This window comes from Aegilops tauschii, chromosome 7 (genome assembly GCF_002575655.3).
Source record: "Aegilops tauschii subsp. strangulata cultivar AL8/78 chromosome 7, Aet v6.0, whole genome shotgun sequence".
Classification (NCBI taxonomy): domain Eukaryota; kingdom Viridiplantae; phylum Streptophyta; class Magnoliopsida; order Poales; family Poaceae; genus Aegilops; species Aegilops tauschii.
In genome coordinates this window covers 7,923,802-7,938,563 of record NC_053041.3, presented here as the reverse complement: position 1 = coordinate 7,938,563, position 14,762 = coordinate 7,923,802, and the positions used below count along the sequence as shown (strand labels likewise).

General features: G+C 44.8%; 1 protein-coding gene and 1 long non-coding RNA gene across 2 annotated transcripts; one reads left to right on the top strand and one right to left on the bottom strand.

Moving 5' to 3' along the window:
- Window positions 1-2,412: 2,412 nt before the first annotated feature.
- On the bottom strand, window positions 2,413-10,211 carry LOC109751715 (uncharacterized). The gene is made up of 7 exons (XM_073503466.1): window positions 10,127-10,211; window positions 9,018-9,200; window positions 8,316-8,738; window positions 7,332-7,388; window positions 6,838-6,930; window positions 5,842-6,768; window positions 2,413-5,756 (listed from the first exon to the last, which is right to left on the bottom strand). Exons 1-7 carry the CDS (start codon window positions 10,209-10,211, stop codon window positions 2,413-2,415), a joined length of 5,112 nt encoding a protein of 1,703 aa, XP_073359567.1.
- A 665-nt stretch (window positions 10,212-10,876) lies between these two features.
- Window positions 10,877-11,859, top strand: LOC120969542 (uncharacterized). Its single transcript, XR_005763833.2, has 3 exons — window positions 10,877-10,942; window positions 11,086-11,150; window positions 11,547-11,859. It is a non-coding gene; the product is annotated as an uncharacterized lncRNA (long non-coding RNA).
- The last annotated feature ends 2,903 nt before the right edge of the window (window positions 11,860-14,762 follow it).

The window sequence follows — 14,762 nt, the reverse complement described above, 5'->3', positions numbered from 1 at the left end:
TTTGTCCTCCCATGTTCTCATTCTTCATACCTCTCAAATTATCTCCACTACACACAATGTGTTGCCTCTTCTTAACGTCCACTAAATCTCCATCATGATTCCTTTTCCTGCCTTGATCACCATCAAAAACAAGAATTCCCATGCATAGAAAAGATATTCTAATAACACTAAAAATATAAAAAATTAACCAAACTTTAATAAATGAATCATCGTATGAATAGAGTACTCACACCTATTATCTAAGTATTTTTTAATATGCTTAATCAATTGTGGATGGACAAAAAACGACTTCCCTTAGCCTTGCAACCATTCCATCCGCTTTGAAGTGAGCTACAGAGCAAAAATCTCGAGTGCCAAACCTATTTACTTCCTCCTGGGTGCTCATATTATCAATCTACCCAAGCACAACATTTGAAGTCAGTCCAAGGATATTAGTTGGATTTGTCCAAAAACTTATTAAAGTATTGTTTTTTGTAAAAATGACTAAGGCCAAATATTAAGTAACACAGGTCCTTACCCATACAAAGAAAAGTACATTTTTATTTGAGTTGTAAAAACAGGAATCCTTGTAACCAAGAAGAAGAAACAATCGTGAGAATGTTCATGTCACTGAATTTGCATTGCCTTTGCCTAGTACCCAACACGGCTTCCAGATTGGCTTTTCCTTATTTTGACGAAGGAAAACATGCTCACTTTTTCCAATGCAGTTAAAATGTTGAACTGTGTAAGCCCATGACCAATGTCAAAAGCTCTCAATAAAAAGGAACATTAGTTCAACAGCCTGCAACTTAGATACACTCAAATTATGATCTTTCGGTTCTGAAGTTAGCATTAAGTTTCGAATAATGCTAAAATATGAAAGATAACAGAATTGCAACACATTACTGGACACCAAAAATTTATGTATTTTTAGACAATAGTATTGAACAAGCACAAAGTTGCATATGTACTGCATAAAAAACGAATAAACAAACCATGAGGAAGCAAGCACCCACTGCTGACCTGAGTCACACAGGCGCACCTCCTCCACCCTTGGATGGCTTCCAGCGTCACCGGAGGGACAATGTCCACATCGTTGACATCCTTCTCCACCACCTTACATGCAGCTTTTCCCACACTTCGGTGCGGCCAACACAGACCAGATCCTCTCCGGCCTTTCACCTGAAGCCTGTTGGTGCATACCTTATATGCCTGAGTACTTGTCCGACTTATTTTGCAATGCAATTTATTTGTCAGCTGGTGCATTTGGCTGAGAGAAACCAGCACGTACAAGCTAGCCAAGTTAAGCTAATCATTCTCCCAGTCATCTTCACAATTTTGCTTCATTCGTAGTGGTAACCTCAAGGCTTTGGCATATGCTAATGAGGTGATTGAAGAATCCTGCAATTCTGATACAATATTTTTCCTGTCAGAGCTAATTATGCGCCAAAACATATTGTCAGCATTTTTCTTGAACCAAGATCTGTAATCCTTGCTAATTTTTCCTCCTTTTCTTGCATATTCAGAACCCAACCGGCCTAAGTGCAACGTTGACCTTCAGTACACCCTATAGTATTGAGTATAGAACTTCAATACGATATTTAAGAAGAAATGTCAGTTTTTCTCTGTATCTTTAGTGCAGTCACTCACGTGACTGTCCCTCGACAAAAATCAATAGGTTTTAGATCCTGCAAGTACAATCTTCTCCTTCAAAAATAGAGCATGTATGTCTGTCAGAAATAAGTACTCCCTCCGTAAAGAAATATAAGAGCGTTTAGACCACTAAAGTAGTTATCTAAATGCTCTTATATTTCTTTACAGAGGGGGTACATAAGGAAGAGAAATATATCCGAGAGAGGATTCCTACTTGGTACATGCCATTATATATGGACACTTCATATGAAGAGTACGCCAAAAAATTAGTAGTTTGTATCTGCAAGGCCAACTCCTTGTTAATTAATTTATAACCCATTTGGCACAGGTCAAAACGATCTTATACCGAGAATATTTCCAGGCAATAACAAGGAAATCTGACCCATATCTGTAGCAGAAGAATATTGAGTAATGCTTGCACCCATTTGGTGGTGCCCTGTAGCAGAAGAATAAGGATCTGATAATGTCGGAACCCTCTATCCAAAACTCATCATGTACACCAAAGAAGTCTGCATAGGAACAAGTGGTTGCTTTCCTTGTCCCATCGAGCACAAGAACAAGATTACGAGGCAATATTATTAATATTATTAATTGGCAACTTGCAAAGTCACAAATCCGAGGCAATATTATTAATATTTGACTTGTTGAATAAACATAATCAGTTGCTAACATCGAAAGATAAATATTTGTACAAGAACACGGAAGAGCACCAAATTGTCTGTAGCAAAAGAGTAAATCCTTTATCTTATTCAAAACCCGCCAGCTTCTTAAGAGCGGACTTCAGCCTGTAAGGACTTCCTTATAGACGATGTTCTTCATCGAGGTTTGTAAGGACAAGGCAGGTCTTTTTCGCTTCTTAGGTTTACCGCTTTGCTTCTTGGCATTCTCCTTCTCCTTCCCAATGAGGATCTTTATGTTTCTCTTTGTGGTGGCTCGAGACAGTGCGACATAGAGTTGACCATGAGAGAACACAGGATTAGGTAGGTACACGCCAACAATCGGAATCGTCTGGCCTTGAGCCTTGTTAATCGTCATAGCAAAGCTAAGCCTTACAGGAAATTGCTTCCTCTTGAACTTGAATGGAAACATGTCGTTGTCAGACGGGCATAGGGGTATTCGAGGAAGGAATACCCTCCTACCTGCGTGTTGTCCGATCACGATTTCTGCGTCGATGGCGTTCCTCTCGAAACCTCGCACCACAAGCCTCGTCCCGTTACACAGACCATTAGCCGGATCAATGTTCCTCAGAAGTATGACGGGGCAGTTGAGCTTCAGGTTGAGTGCATGCGGAGGCAGACCGTTGGGAGTCAATCCATTTAGGAACTCGGGAGCGTAGTAGCCATACGGGTCATCTTCTGCACTGTCAAAGCTATGGTAGATTACTTCTTCTCCCCGAAAATGCTCTACCATGCATATGTTTATCTTGTCGACGTTGTCGTTCGTGGTGGAGAGGATTGCGCGTGAAGTCATGTAATTCGGATCGGACATGTTGTCATCTAGTCTGGGAAACACATGGTCAATCAGCTTCTCCAGGTCATCACCCTCGCCTGTAGACGGCACACAAATATCTTCAGGGAGTCGTATGTTTCCTTGATCGTCAACTTCCTCAGTGCCATTGCCTACCCTTAGCAAGTAATCCGCAAACCAGGTGTCATTATGAGCCCTCATGTTGGTGACGAGCCTTAGCTGGCGCATACCCTTCCAGAGGTGTGAACTTCGAAGGGTTGCATCGATTATCTGACCCCGGGACCCCCTCCTGACGACCGGAAGCACCTGCATGAAGTCCCCGCCAAACACAACAGTTTTTCCTCCAAAGGGTCGGTCCCGTCTTCCCATGATGTCGCGCATGCTGTTGTCAAGTGCCTCGACCGCCTGTCGCTTAGTCATGGTGGCCTCGTCCCATAGTATCAATGAGGCCATCCTCAGTAGCTTGGCGGTACCACTCTGTTTCGTGAAGGTGCATGAGGCGCCATCGTCGCAGCTCAATGGGATCTTGAACCTCGAGTGGGCAGTCCTGCCTCCAGGCATGATAGAAGCGGCGACGCCTGACGTCGCGGTAGCGATAGCGATGTTTCCCTCGCTTCGAACCTTGGAGAGCAGCGCCCTGTACAGGAAGGTCTTCCCTGTACCTCCCGGTCCATCAACAAAGAACACACCCCCATCAGCGCGTTCAACAGAAGCTAGTATCTCGTCGTATGCAACCCTCTGCTCCAAGTTTAGCGACGAAGCCAATTTAGTGTCGTTGATGTCAAAATCAATGTTGGATTCCTCGATCACTTCTCTGGCCTCTCCCTCGGTTGGGTCGAATGCATCGTCAATGCATGGAAGAGAGAAATCAGCTATGTCTTTGCCCATGGACTGCAACATACCCCTAATGTCAAGCAACACCATCTGTTCCACCTCAATCGGGCAGGTGTGTGATGGCCGATAGTCATCAGACATAGGCTCGAAGTGCCTATCCCATAAACCACGCACGTCGCCTGGCTCACAGTGCACCAAAATTGTTGCGAAGAGCCTCCTGAGCGAACATGGCATCGCCCACTGCTCTGCCTCAGTAAGACAGTCGTCGAGCGTGTTATCTGCCTCGATGAGTCCCAACCTTTCGGCAGCCTCTCTAAAGCTCCTGTATAGCCTACCGTCCACGGTGAGCAGGTCCTCATAGGATGTCTTGCCAGCAACATGGTTTAGCAGCACACGCAGATAGTATCGCTCCCCCTCGGCAGGATTGGCAGACACAATTCGACCTATCTGATAACGCTCCACCCGCTCTTTCCAATACTTCTTACCCTTCTGCCATGTAAACCTTCCAGGAAAATCCTTGTACAATATATTCCTAGCCCACGGGTGGTTTTGGTTAGCATTGAAATACTCTGTCAACATGGATTTGGAAGCTTTCTCAGAGGCGACTACGTCGGTCAAGTCAGCTTGCTCATTGAATGCCACCCTGTGCATATTCGGGAGATGAAGAGGCAACTGTAGGACAGACGGGTCATTGGCACACAAGGGGAAGCCAAATATCCTCCACATCGCCTCTGGAGGAGTAACCCACCTCGCGTCTACGTATCTTTTGATCTCATCAATGTTACCATCAGCGTCAGGCTGGTCGATGTTGAAAGAAGCCCTATCATGGCCCTTGTATATGTACTTGTAAAGGTATTTGACGGCCTTTATGCTGGAGCAAACCTCAACGTTTATGTGGAAATTGAACATCTGCAGTAGGTAAGGGTTATACGGCACAACCCATCTGTTGTCCAACATTTTACCCCGGACCTTAGCTTGCCGACCATTATCTCGACGACGATAAACAGGGTATGAGTCCTTGCCCTGTGCCGTGTTTTCATTGAACGACCGCGGGTATCTGCACTTGCACTCGTTCTGTTGCATGCAAACATTTTTGGGGTTGAGAGCACCGCATGGTCCATGCATCATATGTTTCACCACCAAGGCGTGGAGTTCAGGATACTTTTGCTTGTCTGGGAGCTCGGCACAAATGAGTCGGTCGTACTGCTCTGGAACGACAAGCTTATAGGCAGAATCCATGATCAACAAAAAGTGTGCGTGGGGGAGGCCCCTCTTTTGGAACTCGACTACGTATACATGTGCAACAACAACACCCAGGATATTCTTCTTGAACAACATCTCTTTCATAGCCTCTAGCTTGCCATGGAACACACGAGCCACAAGATCAGGTCGGTCTTGCGCTGTCTGACTAGGAAACAACTCATTCGTTATCTCTTCCCAGTTAGGGTTGCAGGTCATGGTCAAGAAGATGTCAGGCTTCCCGTAAGTATGGACAATTGCAATGGCATCCATATGCCTCCGCTTCATGTCGCGGTCGCCACCTGGGTACGTTCCAGGTAGCACTATCCTTACTCCAACAGCGCTTGCCCGGGTCTCCCCGGATGTAATTGCATCAACAACTCCTTTATACAGGTCGGCACGGATCTTTGTTTGGTTCTTCCTGTACCATTTCAACCTACAACTCTCAATCTTGATGTACATGTCCACCCCCCATTGCTGGAGCAATCGTGCTCCACAGAGTATGGGATTGAATATCCCAGGTCGTGTCTGGAGCATGTAACAGTAGTAGTCTCTCACCGAGACGCATAACCTGCTATTCCCCTCTGCACATGGATGAGTAACGCAGACATTAGATTCATATGAGAAGTATACAATTCATCTAAACGACAGAATATGCATAAGGCTTACCTGCATCCTCATCATCATCATCATCACCTCTACCTCTTGGTTGTTGCACAACCGGCCAAGGGACATCACGTTTAGGAAGTTTCGGGTGCCAACCGAGCTCCCCCCTTGGGTAGAAGAGTGGGTAAGAGAGAGGGTCATACGAGCCAGCCGTCACATGTATACTGTGCCTCTGGTTGTCATTCCCGCAAAGTGTAATCCTATGATCGAACCTCTTTGCTAGGTCAGTGCCCTCCACCCAAATTGCAGCGACCTCCGATGACAGAGGTCTATTATACTTCCGTTGGTCTAGTCTCTGGTCAGTGTTGAGGTCTATCCTGTAATCGTTGAGGTTGTCCCTGTGCGCACCCAAACTCCTAAACTGCTGGGAGTACGGGTTTTCCCTGAGTATGTCCACTAACTTTTTGACGACATCTTGGTCTAATTGCTCGGTGGCAGCCTTGCGATGGGTTAGGCCTGGATCGTCGTCGTAGAAGTACAACTGTAGATGATCTGGACGTGATGTTGGCCCGAAGGAATGAACGTTGTGGTAGATGGTGCCGTGCGCCCGGAACGTGTACACCCCAGACTTCATGTTTGTGTAGCTTTCATCAAGGCTGACGCCGAGGGTTGTGAAGGAGAAGTGGCCGTTGAAGAATCGTATGTTATCCCGAAAATGCCTTGAGTCCAAATCCATGCTAGAACAAAGCCTCATTAGCTCCGAGACGGGCTCCGGTTGCTTCAGCTGGATCTGCCCACTGCGACAGCAGAATCCCGGGGCCTCAGACACAAACTTCTTGGCCTTGCAGTGATCGCAATTTGCGGCGTGCTTCAGGATGTGTGTGTGGTCTGGGAGGTTTGAGTAGACATAGTCCAATGGATCATGGTCGACATAGGTATTGTGTCTTGAGTCTTCCAATTCGTCGTGCTCCACGTCATCAGGATCTGAGCCTGCAAACAATTTTTATAATTAGTGTGATATTTCAAACGGGTGCATGTTGCTCAAGTGGGTGTACATACCTTCACCAGCAAACAGGTAATACTCGTCGTCAAAGAGGCTATCAGGGTTGACATTATCATTCATGAGACGACTAAGGTAAGCGTCCATGTCGTCTGCTCAGGTGCGGAACCAATAAATGAGGGTTCAGTCTCAAGGGACGCAAGGAGAGTAAGGATGGGAGTTTTACCTTCACTTCTGATCGTGTACTCCCGCGTGCTAGATGAGGTCGAGGCACCATGTGCTTCCACTACGGTAGGTTGTCCAGTTGAGCTCATTTTCGGAATGGAGATGGACCTGACGGTTGGGGTCATCACCCTACCTGCAAACTTTTCATTACGTCGATCGTGTAGAACATTCCTTTCACCATGCGCTACCTGCGTACATTTTTTTTGCTTCACAATTTTCTGTTGACGCTTCTTTGCCACCACACCACCCTTGCAAGCTCGCTCTCTCCTCCCAGGCGCTGCTCTGGACTCATGACTCTGCCCGTCCACTCCATTATCCGCTATTGTACCTTCGATCAGGTCGCCATCTACAGCACCATCACCGAAGGTTCTGCTTAGGTATGCACCTACAACACTATACATCATTATTTATATCTCATGAATTATTACATGATGAAAGATGATGGTTGATAGGATATGTACCATCGGTTTCGGTGTTGCGAATGTATGTGGGGGCCGCATTGACCGTAGGAGCATGATCTATTTGTTCACTGTCGAATTGTTGCGTGAGGGCTGAAAGTGTGAGAGTCGGACAATGTGTGTGAGGGTTGGACAATGTGCTACTTAGATCTGGACGTGGCATTGCGATCGATTCAGCACATGGCATGTATTTCTTTGCAGCATACTTTGCCTTTCTCTTTGCACTTGACTCCCCCCTTTCATCCTCAGTCATGGTTTTAGGGTGTTGCACGCACCATTCTTGCAACTTCTGATTTTTTTCTTCAAGATCGATCGTTCCGTCCCCCACTTTTCTCCGATAACTTGCTCGCCTCCGCGCGTTTCTCTGCTCAGTTTGCTCGTCTGTTAAGTCACCCTTGTGTTCTTCCTCAAGCTGTTTTTCATCTAGTTGCTTGCTGGCTGCCTCCTCTTTTTTCTTTCGATAAGCAGCTCTCCTCCGAGCCTTTATTTGCTCTTTTTTCTCGTCAAGGTCCACCGAGAATGGTTGACACCCATTAGTGATATCACCGAGAGGTAGCAGGGGAATATTTTGCATATCTGCACTAGGGTTTAGGGTCTTCATTGTCCAAGAATATTTCATGACATACACAAACGCTTACTTTATATATATGCACGGTCAGGTTAGACAATGATGTATAGCTAAATGATCAGGAATTGTATGTTAACACAGTGGTCAACTATTGGTCAATTATTTTTATTCTCTATTCTTGATCAATTATTCGTGGGGTTGGCGTGAGGAAACATATGTCGCCTACATTATTCACTAAGAAAGTATACATACGGTCATCATATTACTGAAACATAAACATCCTTACCTGATATCGAAAGGGCAGTCAGATTTTCATCTTTTTGCTTGCTGGCTGCCTCCTCTTTTTTCTTTCGAGAAGCAGCTCTTCTCCGAGACTTTAGTTGCTCTTTTTTATCGTCAAGGTCCACCGTGGTTGGTTGACACACATTAGTGATATCACCGAGAGGTAACCCACCCACATTCAGCATATCAGCATGTAACATCCTCCGCGCGTTTCTCTGCTCAGTTTGCTCGTCTGTTAAGTCACCCTTGTGTTCTTCCTCAAGCTGTTTTTCATCTAGTTGCTTGCTGGCTGCCTCCTCTTTTTTCTTTCGACAAGCAGCTCTCCTCCGAGCCTTTATTTGCTCTTTTTTCTCGTCAAGGTCCACCGAAAATGGTTGACACCCATTAGTGATATCACCGAGAGGTAGCAGGGGAATATTTTGCATATCTGCACGTAGGGTTTAGGGTCTTCATTGTCCAAGAATATTTCATGACATACACAAACGCTTACTTTATATATATGCACAGTCAGGTTAAATAATGATGTATAGCTAAATGATCAGGAATTGTATGTTAACACAGTGGTCAACTATTGGTCAATTATTTTTATTATCTATTCTTGGTCAATTATTCGTGGGGTTGGGGTGAGGAAACATATGTCGCCTACATTATTCACTAAGAAAGTATAAATACGGTCATCATATTGCTGAAACATAAACATCCTTACCTGATATCGAAAGGGCAGTCAGATTTTCATCTTTTTGCTTGCTGGCTGCCTCCTCTTTTTTCTTTCGATAAGCAGCTCTTCTCTGAGACTTTAGTTGCTCTTTTTTATCGTCAAGGTCCACCGTGGTTGGTTGACACACATTAGTGATATCACCGAGAGGTAACCCACCCACATTCAGCATATCTGCATGTGAAATGATATTAAAATTATATTCTGGAATGGAGGGAGTATATATAATATCATCGCAGTGCCTTCCCATAAAGCATTCTTACCTGATATCGTAAGGGCAGACAGATTTTCCTCTTGTTGCTTGACGGTAGCCTCCTCTTTTTTTTCTATAAGCAGCTCGCCTCCGAGCTTTTATCAACTCTCTTTTTTCGTCAAGGTCCACAGAGGATGGTTGATCTGCATTAGTGATATCACTATGAGGATGGCGTGGAACATTATGCGGCCTCTCTTGCCAACTGTCACGTTGCATGCTAGCTAGTTATTTTGTCAGATAACTGAGAGCTGGCAACGAATCTACATTATATAGTAATGAGATTGGAGGGTTGTCTGCATCATGTTAACATAACAATATGTTGAACCGAAAACAAGGCAAAGTTGTAGGCACTTGGTCTTAACCTTTCTACAACATAATACTTACCCGAAATCAGATGGGAAGGTTGATGAACATATGTCCTTTCACAATCGCCCTGTTCAAGTACCGTCCTGTCCGAGTGAGTAATATGGACTCCTACAAGTCACACGCTTGATCTATTAGAATCGGTTCTGCCCAAGTCTGTTAGGTTTGATTTATCACATAAAAAGCATAAAAGCAATCTCAGTATATATAATATCATCGCAGAAACAAGGCAAAGTTGTAGGCACTTTGTCTTAACCTTTATACAACATAATACGTACCCGAAATCAGATGGGAAGGTTGATGAACATATGTCATTTCACAATCGGCCTGTTCAAGTATCGTCATGTCCGAGTGAGTAATATGGACTCCTACAAGTAACACGCTTGATCTATTAGAATCGGTTCTGCCCAAGTCTGTTAGGTTTGATTTATCACATAATCAAAAGCATAAAAGCAATCTCAATATATATGCACAGCCTTAGTACCTGGACTACTTGGGTAATTCTTGTGAACATCGTCGGCTCCAGGTATAACTCCTTGTATAGAGTCGTCACCACTTGGCCCCTCCATCGGGCCTGCAACATCTCCTGTGATGGTGTTTGACATGCATACCAAAATATGTAGCTCAACATATACAAGGAGGTTGATATATACCTGGAGTATCATATGTGCTATCACCATCGGTCTCAAGTATCATCCGTTCAAAGGGAGTAATATGGACTCCTAGAAGTAAAGATGTTGATACATTAGAATCGGGTGTGCCCAAGTCTGTTAGGTATGATTTTTCAACTAAAAAGGATAAAAATAAACCTTATACCTGGACTACGTGGGTAAATTTTGTCAACATCATCGGCTACGGGTATAATCACTTCGTTAGAGTCGTCAACACTTGTCCCCTCCATCGGGCCTGCAACACATAAATAGTTGAACATATATATGTTTGACTTGTGTAGCACAATTTATAGGTGAACATATACCTGCAGGTACATGTGATGAAGTTGTCTGTTCCGCTGGCTTGCTGTGTGGAGTCCCCATATGTAACTACTAAAAAAAGACATGTCCAACAGATTCAGTCCATAAGGGCAGGATGTTACAGATTTATGAGTCTTGCTATATATATGAAAATAGAAAGACATGTCGAACAGACTTTGCTACTTTGCATTTTTTCTGAACTGACTCTGCTGGATACATGTTAAGAATCCAAGATGCTAAGATGTCATGTTCATCTTCCTGCAGGAAGATGAAGGCCGTCGAAGATCACAAGCGCAGCTTGCTATTGTACAGGTTTAGAATCTAGAAAGGTAACATATTTGGTGGGCGTCAGGTTTCATTATGTCCCTCCAAACCTGTCAGACATTGCTACTTTGCATTTTTTGTGAACTGACTCTGCTGGATACATGTTAAGAATCCAAGATGCTAAGATGTCATGTTCATCTTCCTGCAGGCTGATGAAGGCCGTCGAAGATCACAAGCGCAGCTTGCTATTGTACAGGTTTAGAATCTAGAAAGGTAACATATTTTCATGCGAACTTACCTATTCTTTGCTATTCACAATAATTCTTTATCTTCCCATTGCTGTGTTAATTGATTCATATGCGGTTGTGCTAGTCTGACAAGTTTGGAGGGACACAATTCTACTTTGCTGATTGTTTCCGAGAATTGTTTCATTACTAATCCGAGAATCTAGAAAGGTAACATATTTTCATGCGAACTTACCTATTCTTTGCTATTCACAATAATTCTTTATCTTCCCATTGCTGTGTTAATTGATTCATATGCGGTTGTGCTAGTCTGACAAGTTTGGAGGGACACAATTCTACTTTGCTGATTGTTTCCGAGAATTGTTTCATTACTAATCCGAGAATTGTTTCATTACTAACGCGCTGTCGCAGGCATGTGATCCAGGTTGTTAATTCCAAATCAATTTGGAATCCAGTCAAAACTACTCTCAAGGACTGCTCTGAACCTCAAATATCGTCGTCCAAAGAATTTGTGATATGTTGATTGATGCAACTATGCTGTACTGTTTCAGTGACTGTTAAAAGTAGACATAACAGAAGTCTGGCATTTTAGGTCACGGAAGTCTGGCATCCTTTGTACACTAATATGAGGCGTTTTAGGTCACGGAAGTCTGGCATGGCTGCATCTATTTTGAACACGATCTGTACACGTAGACATAACAAAGAAAGAAAACATGTGTTTATACCTGGGGTTGAAACCGTACAGCGTCGCCGATCGCACGTACAGCGGCGCCCCGCGATCTAGATTCTGCCAGCGGCGGCGGCCCAGTCGAGTCGTTCGGCGGGCGGCGCCCCGCGATCTAGAAGCTGCCAGCGGCGGCGGCCCTGTCGAGTCGTTCGGCGGCGCTGTGGAGTCGTTCCGCGGCGGCGGCGCTATGGAGTGCGCGGCGATCCAGACGTCGTGCGATCTGATCTGGGCGTCAGGGCGAGGTGGGGGGCGATCGTGATCGGCTCGGTGGGGTTCGGTGGGTGGGCGTGGGGTGGGGGTAGTATGATAAAAAAACCGGTTGAAAAAAAACCTGTCGAAAATAAACCAGTCGAAAGTGGGGGGACTATTCAACCAACTCAGACATTAGGAGTAGAGATTCTTCCTTATGTGCTCGCATGCTACACTAATAGCATATTTCATTTCAAGAATGACACAATGGATTTTTCTTTTGCTAGTGGATTCAATGGATTTAAAATTTCAATTTGAAGAAATACTAGATGGATGACGCTTTTCGGTAAAACATCTGTCCAGTTTATTGTTTCGGTAAAATTTGCAAAAATAACTTTATTTTTTAGTACTACATTTACTCTTTGGTATTACTGTATGGTATATTTTCAAATATTGTACGAAATAACACATCCAAAGCTATATAATTAAGTGAAAACATGTCTATCAGTATTAGTTATATATTTTTTGCTATTTTTTGGGGCCCATTTTGCATTTCGCACCGGGGCCCCGAATTCCTGGAGACGGCCCTGCCCACATATATATAGGTTGGAGGGGAGGGGAGGCAGCCAAGTGGGTGCCCCAATAAGGAGGAATTCTACTTGGGGTCCTCCCAATTCCGCTTCCCCCCTTTCCTATTCCTATTCGGAGTAGGAAGGGAAGAGGGGGAAGGGGGAATCCTATTCCCTTTTTCCTTTCCTCCTTCCCCTTTCCTTCTCCAATTTGGCCAGCCCATATGGGGGGGCGCGCACCAGCCCCTTTGTGGCTGGTGTGTTTCCCCTCTTGGCCCATAAGGCCCATATCTTTTGCCGGGGGTGTCCGGAACCCCTTCCGGTGACCCGATAAGTACCCGATGCATCCCGAAACACTTCCGGTGTCCGAATACCATCGTCTTATATATCAATCTTTACCTCTCGACCATTTCGATACTCCTTGTCATGTCTGTGATCTCATCCAGGACTCCGAACAACATTCGGTCACCAAATCACATAACTCATATAATACAAAATCGTCATCGAACGTTAAGCGTGTGGACCCTACGGGTTCGAGAACTGTGTAGACATGACCGAGACACCTCTCCGGTCAATAACCAATAGCGGAACCTGGATATCAAATTGGCTCCCACATATTCTACGAAGATCTTTATCGGTCGAACCATTATGACAACATACGTTATTCCCTTTGTCATCGGTATGTTACTTGCCCGAGATTCGATCGTCGGTATCTCCATACCTAGTTCAATCTCGTTACCGGAAAGTCTCTTTACTCGTTCTGTAATACACATCCCGCAACTAACTCATTAGTCACATTGCTTGCAAGGCTTCTTATGATGTGCATTACCGAGATGGCCCAGAGATACCTCTCCGATACTCAGAGTGACAAATCCTAATCTCGATCTATGCCAACCCAACAAACACCTTCAGAGATACCTGTAGAGCATCTTTATAATCACCCAGTTACGTTGTGACGTTTGATAGCACACAAGGCATTCCTCCGGTATCCGGGAGTTGCATAATCTCATAGTCGAAGGAATATGTATTTGACATGAAGAAAGCAATAGCAATAAAACTGAACGATCAATGTGCTATGCTAACGGATGGGTCTTGTCCATCACATCATTCTCCTAATGATGTGATTCCGTTCATCAAATGACAACACATGTCTATGGTTAGGAAACTTAACCATCTTTGATTAACGAGCTAGTCTAGTAGAGGCTTACTAGGGACACGGTGTTTTGTCTATGTATTCACACATGTATCAAGTTTCCGGTTAATACAATTCTAGCATGAATAATAAACATTTATCATGATATAAGGATATATAAAATAACAACTTTATTTTTGCCTCTAGAGCATATTTCCCTCTGATAGCAACTGGCGAGAGCGGCACAGCAGCTGTCCGTTCCGCAGCGGCGGCCTTAGCTCGGATGGAGGCTGCCCTTGACCATGTTGAGGCCGCCCACGCCCAGCTCGTGGCGGTCAACGCACAAATCGAACGAAGCTTCTCCGACAACGTTCGGCAACCCACAGCCGAAGAGTTCGCAATCGTCGAGAGCGTTCGAGCAGCCGTCGGTTCCTGTGCGGCATACCTTGCCACGACGAAGCCCGCCAAAGCCCAAATCGCGGCCGCCCACGCCCAGCTCGTGGCGGCCTATTCCAAAGAGATGACGGATGCGGATGGCGAGATTCTTGCCGAGTATGGTGTGATGGATGCCATGGAGCCCCTTCCCCAAGAGACCGTCGGGCACGAGACATGGAGGCGGCGGCGGAGATCGACGAGCACCAGCCGTAGTAGTACTCTTTGTTTTGTTTAATTAAGAGCGCCGGTCTTTAATTTGTTAGAGTAATGTTTAGGTCAACTTGCTCTGTTTAATTGCTGAACTTGCTCGATTAAGAAGTGTGGGTGTGCTGTAGTCTCCTTTGTGTACCCAAATTATGCAATGACGTGGCTGACCACTGTAACTAGGAAAATTCGAACCAAAATTTTTGACGTTCAAACTCATCGCACACGGGTTAAGCTATCTGAATCGTTTGTGATGTTCACATATCGTACACAGTTCTGAATAAGGGACCGTGTCTGATGACACTTTGCGCGCCAGTTTTTTCGCTGAAGCGATTCCAAATTTTCGGCTTCCGCAGAAATATATACCTCCCCGCCCCCTCCCCC

Coding starts and splice junctions, on each gene's coding strand:
- LOC109751715 (XM_073503466.1), bottom strand. CDS start 10,211: ATGGAGGGGCCAAGTGGTGACGACTCTATACAAGGAGTTATACCTGGA. Junction 9,201..10,126: donor GAATTACCCAAGTAGTCCAG/GTACTAAGGCTG, acceptor TTTCACATGCAG/ATATGCTGAATGTGGGTGGG. Junction 8,739..9,017: donor GACTGCCCTTTCGATATCAG/GTAAGGATGTTT, acceptor CCCTACGTGCAG/ATATGCAAAATATTCCCCTG.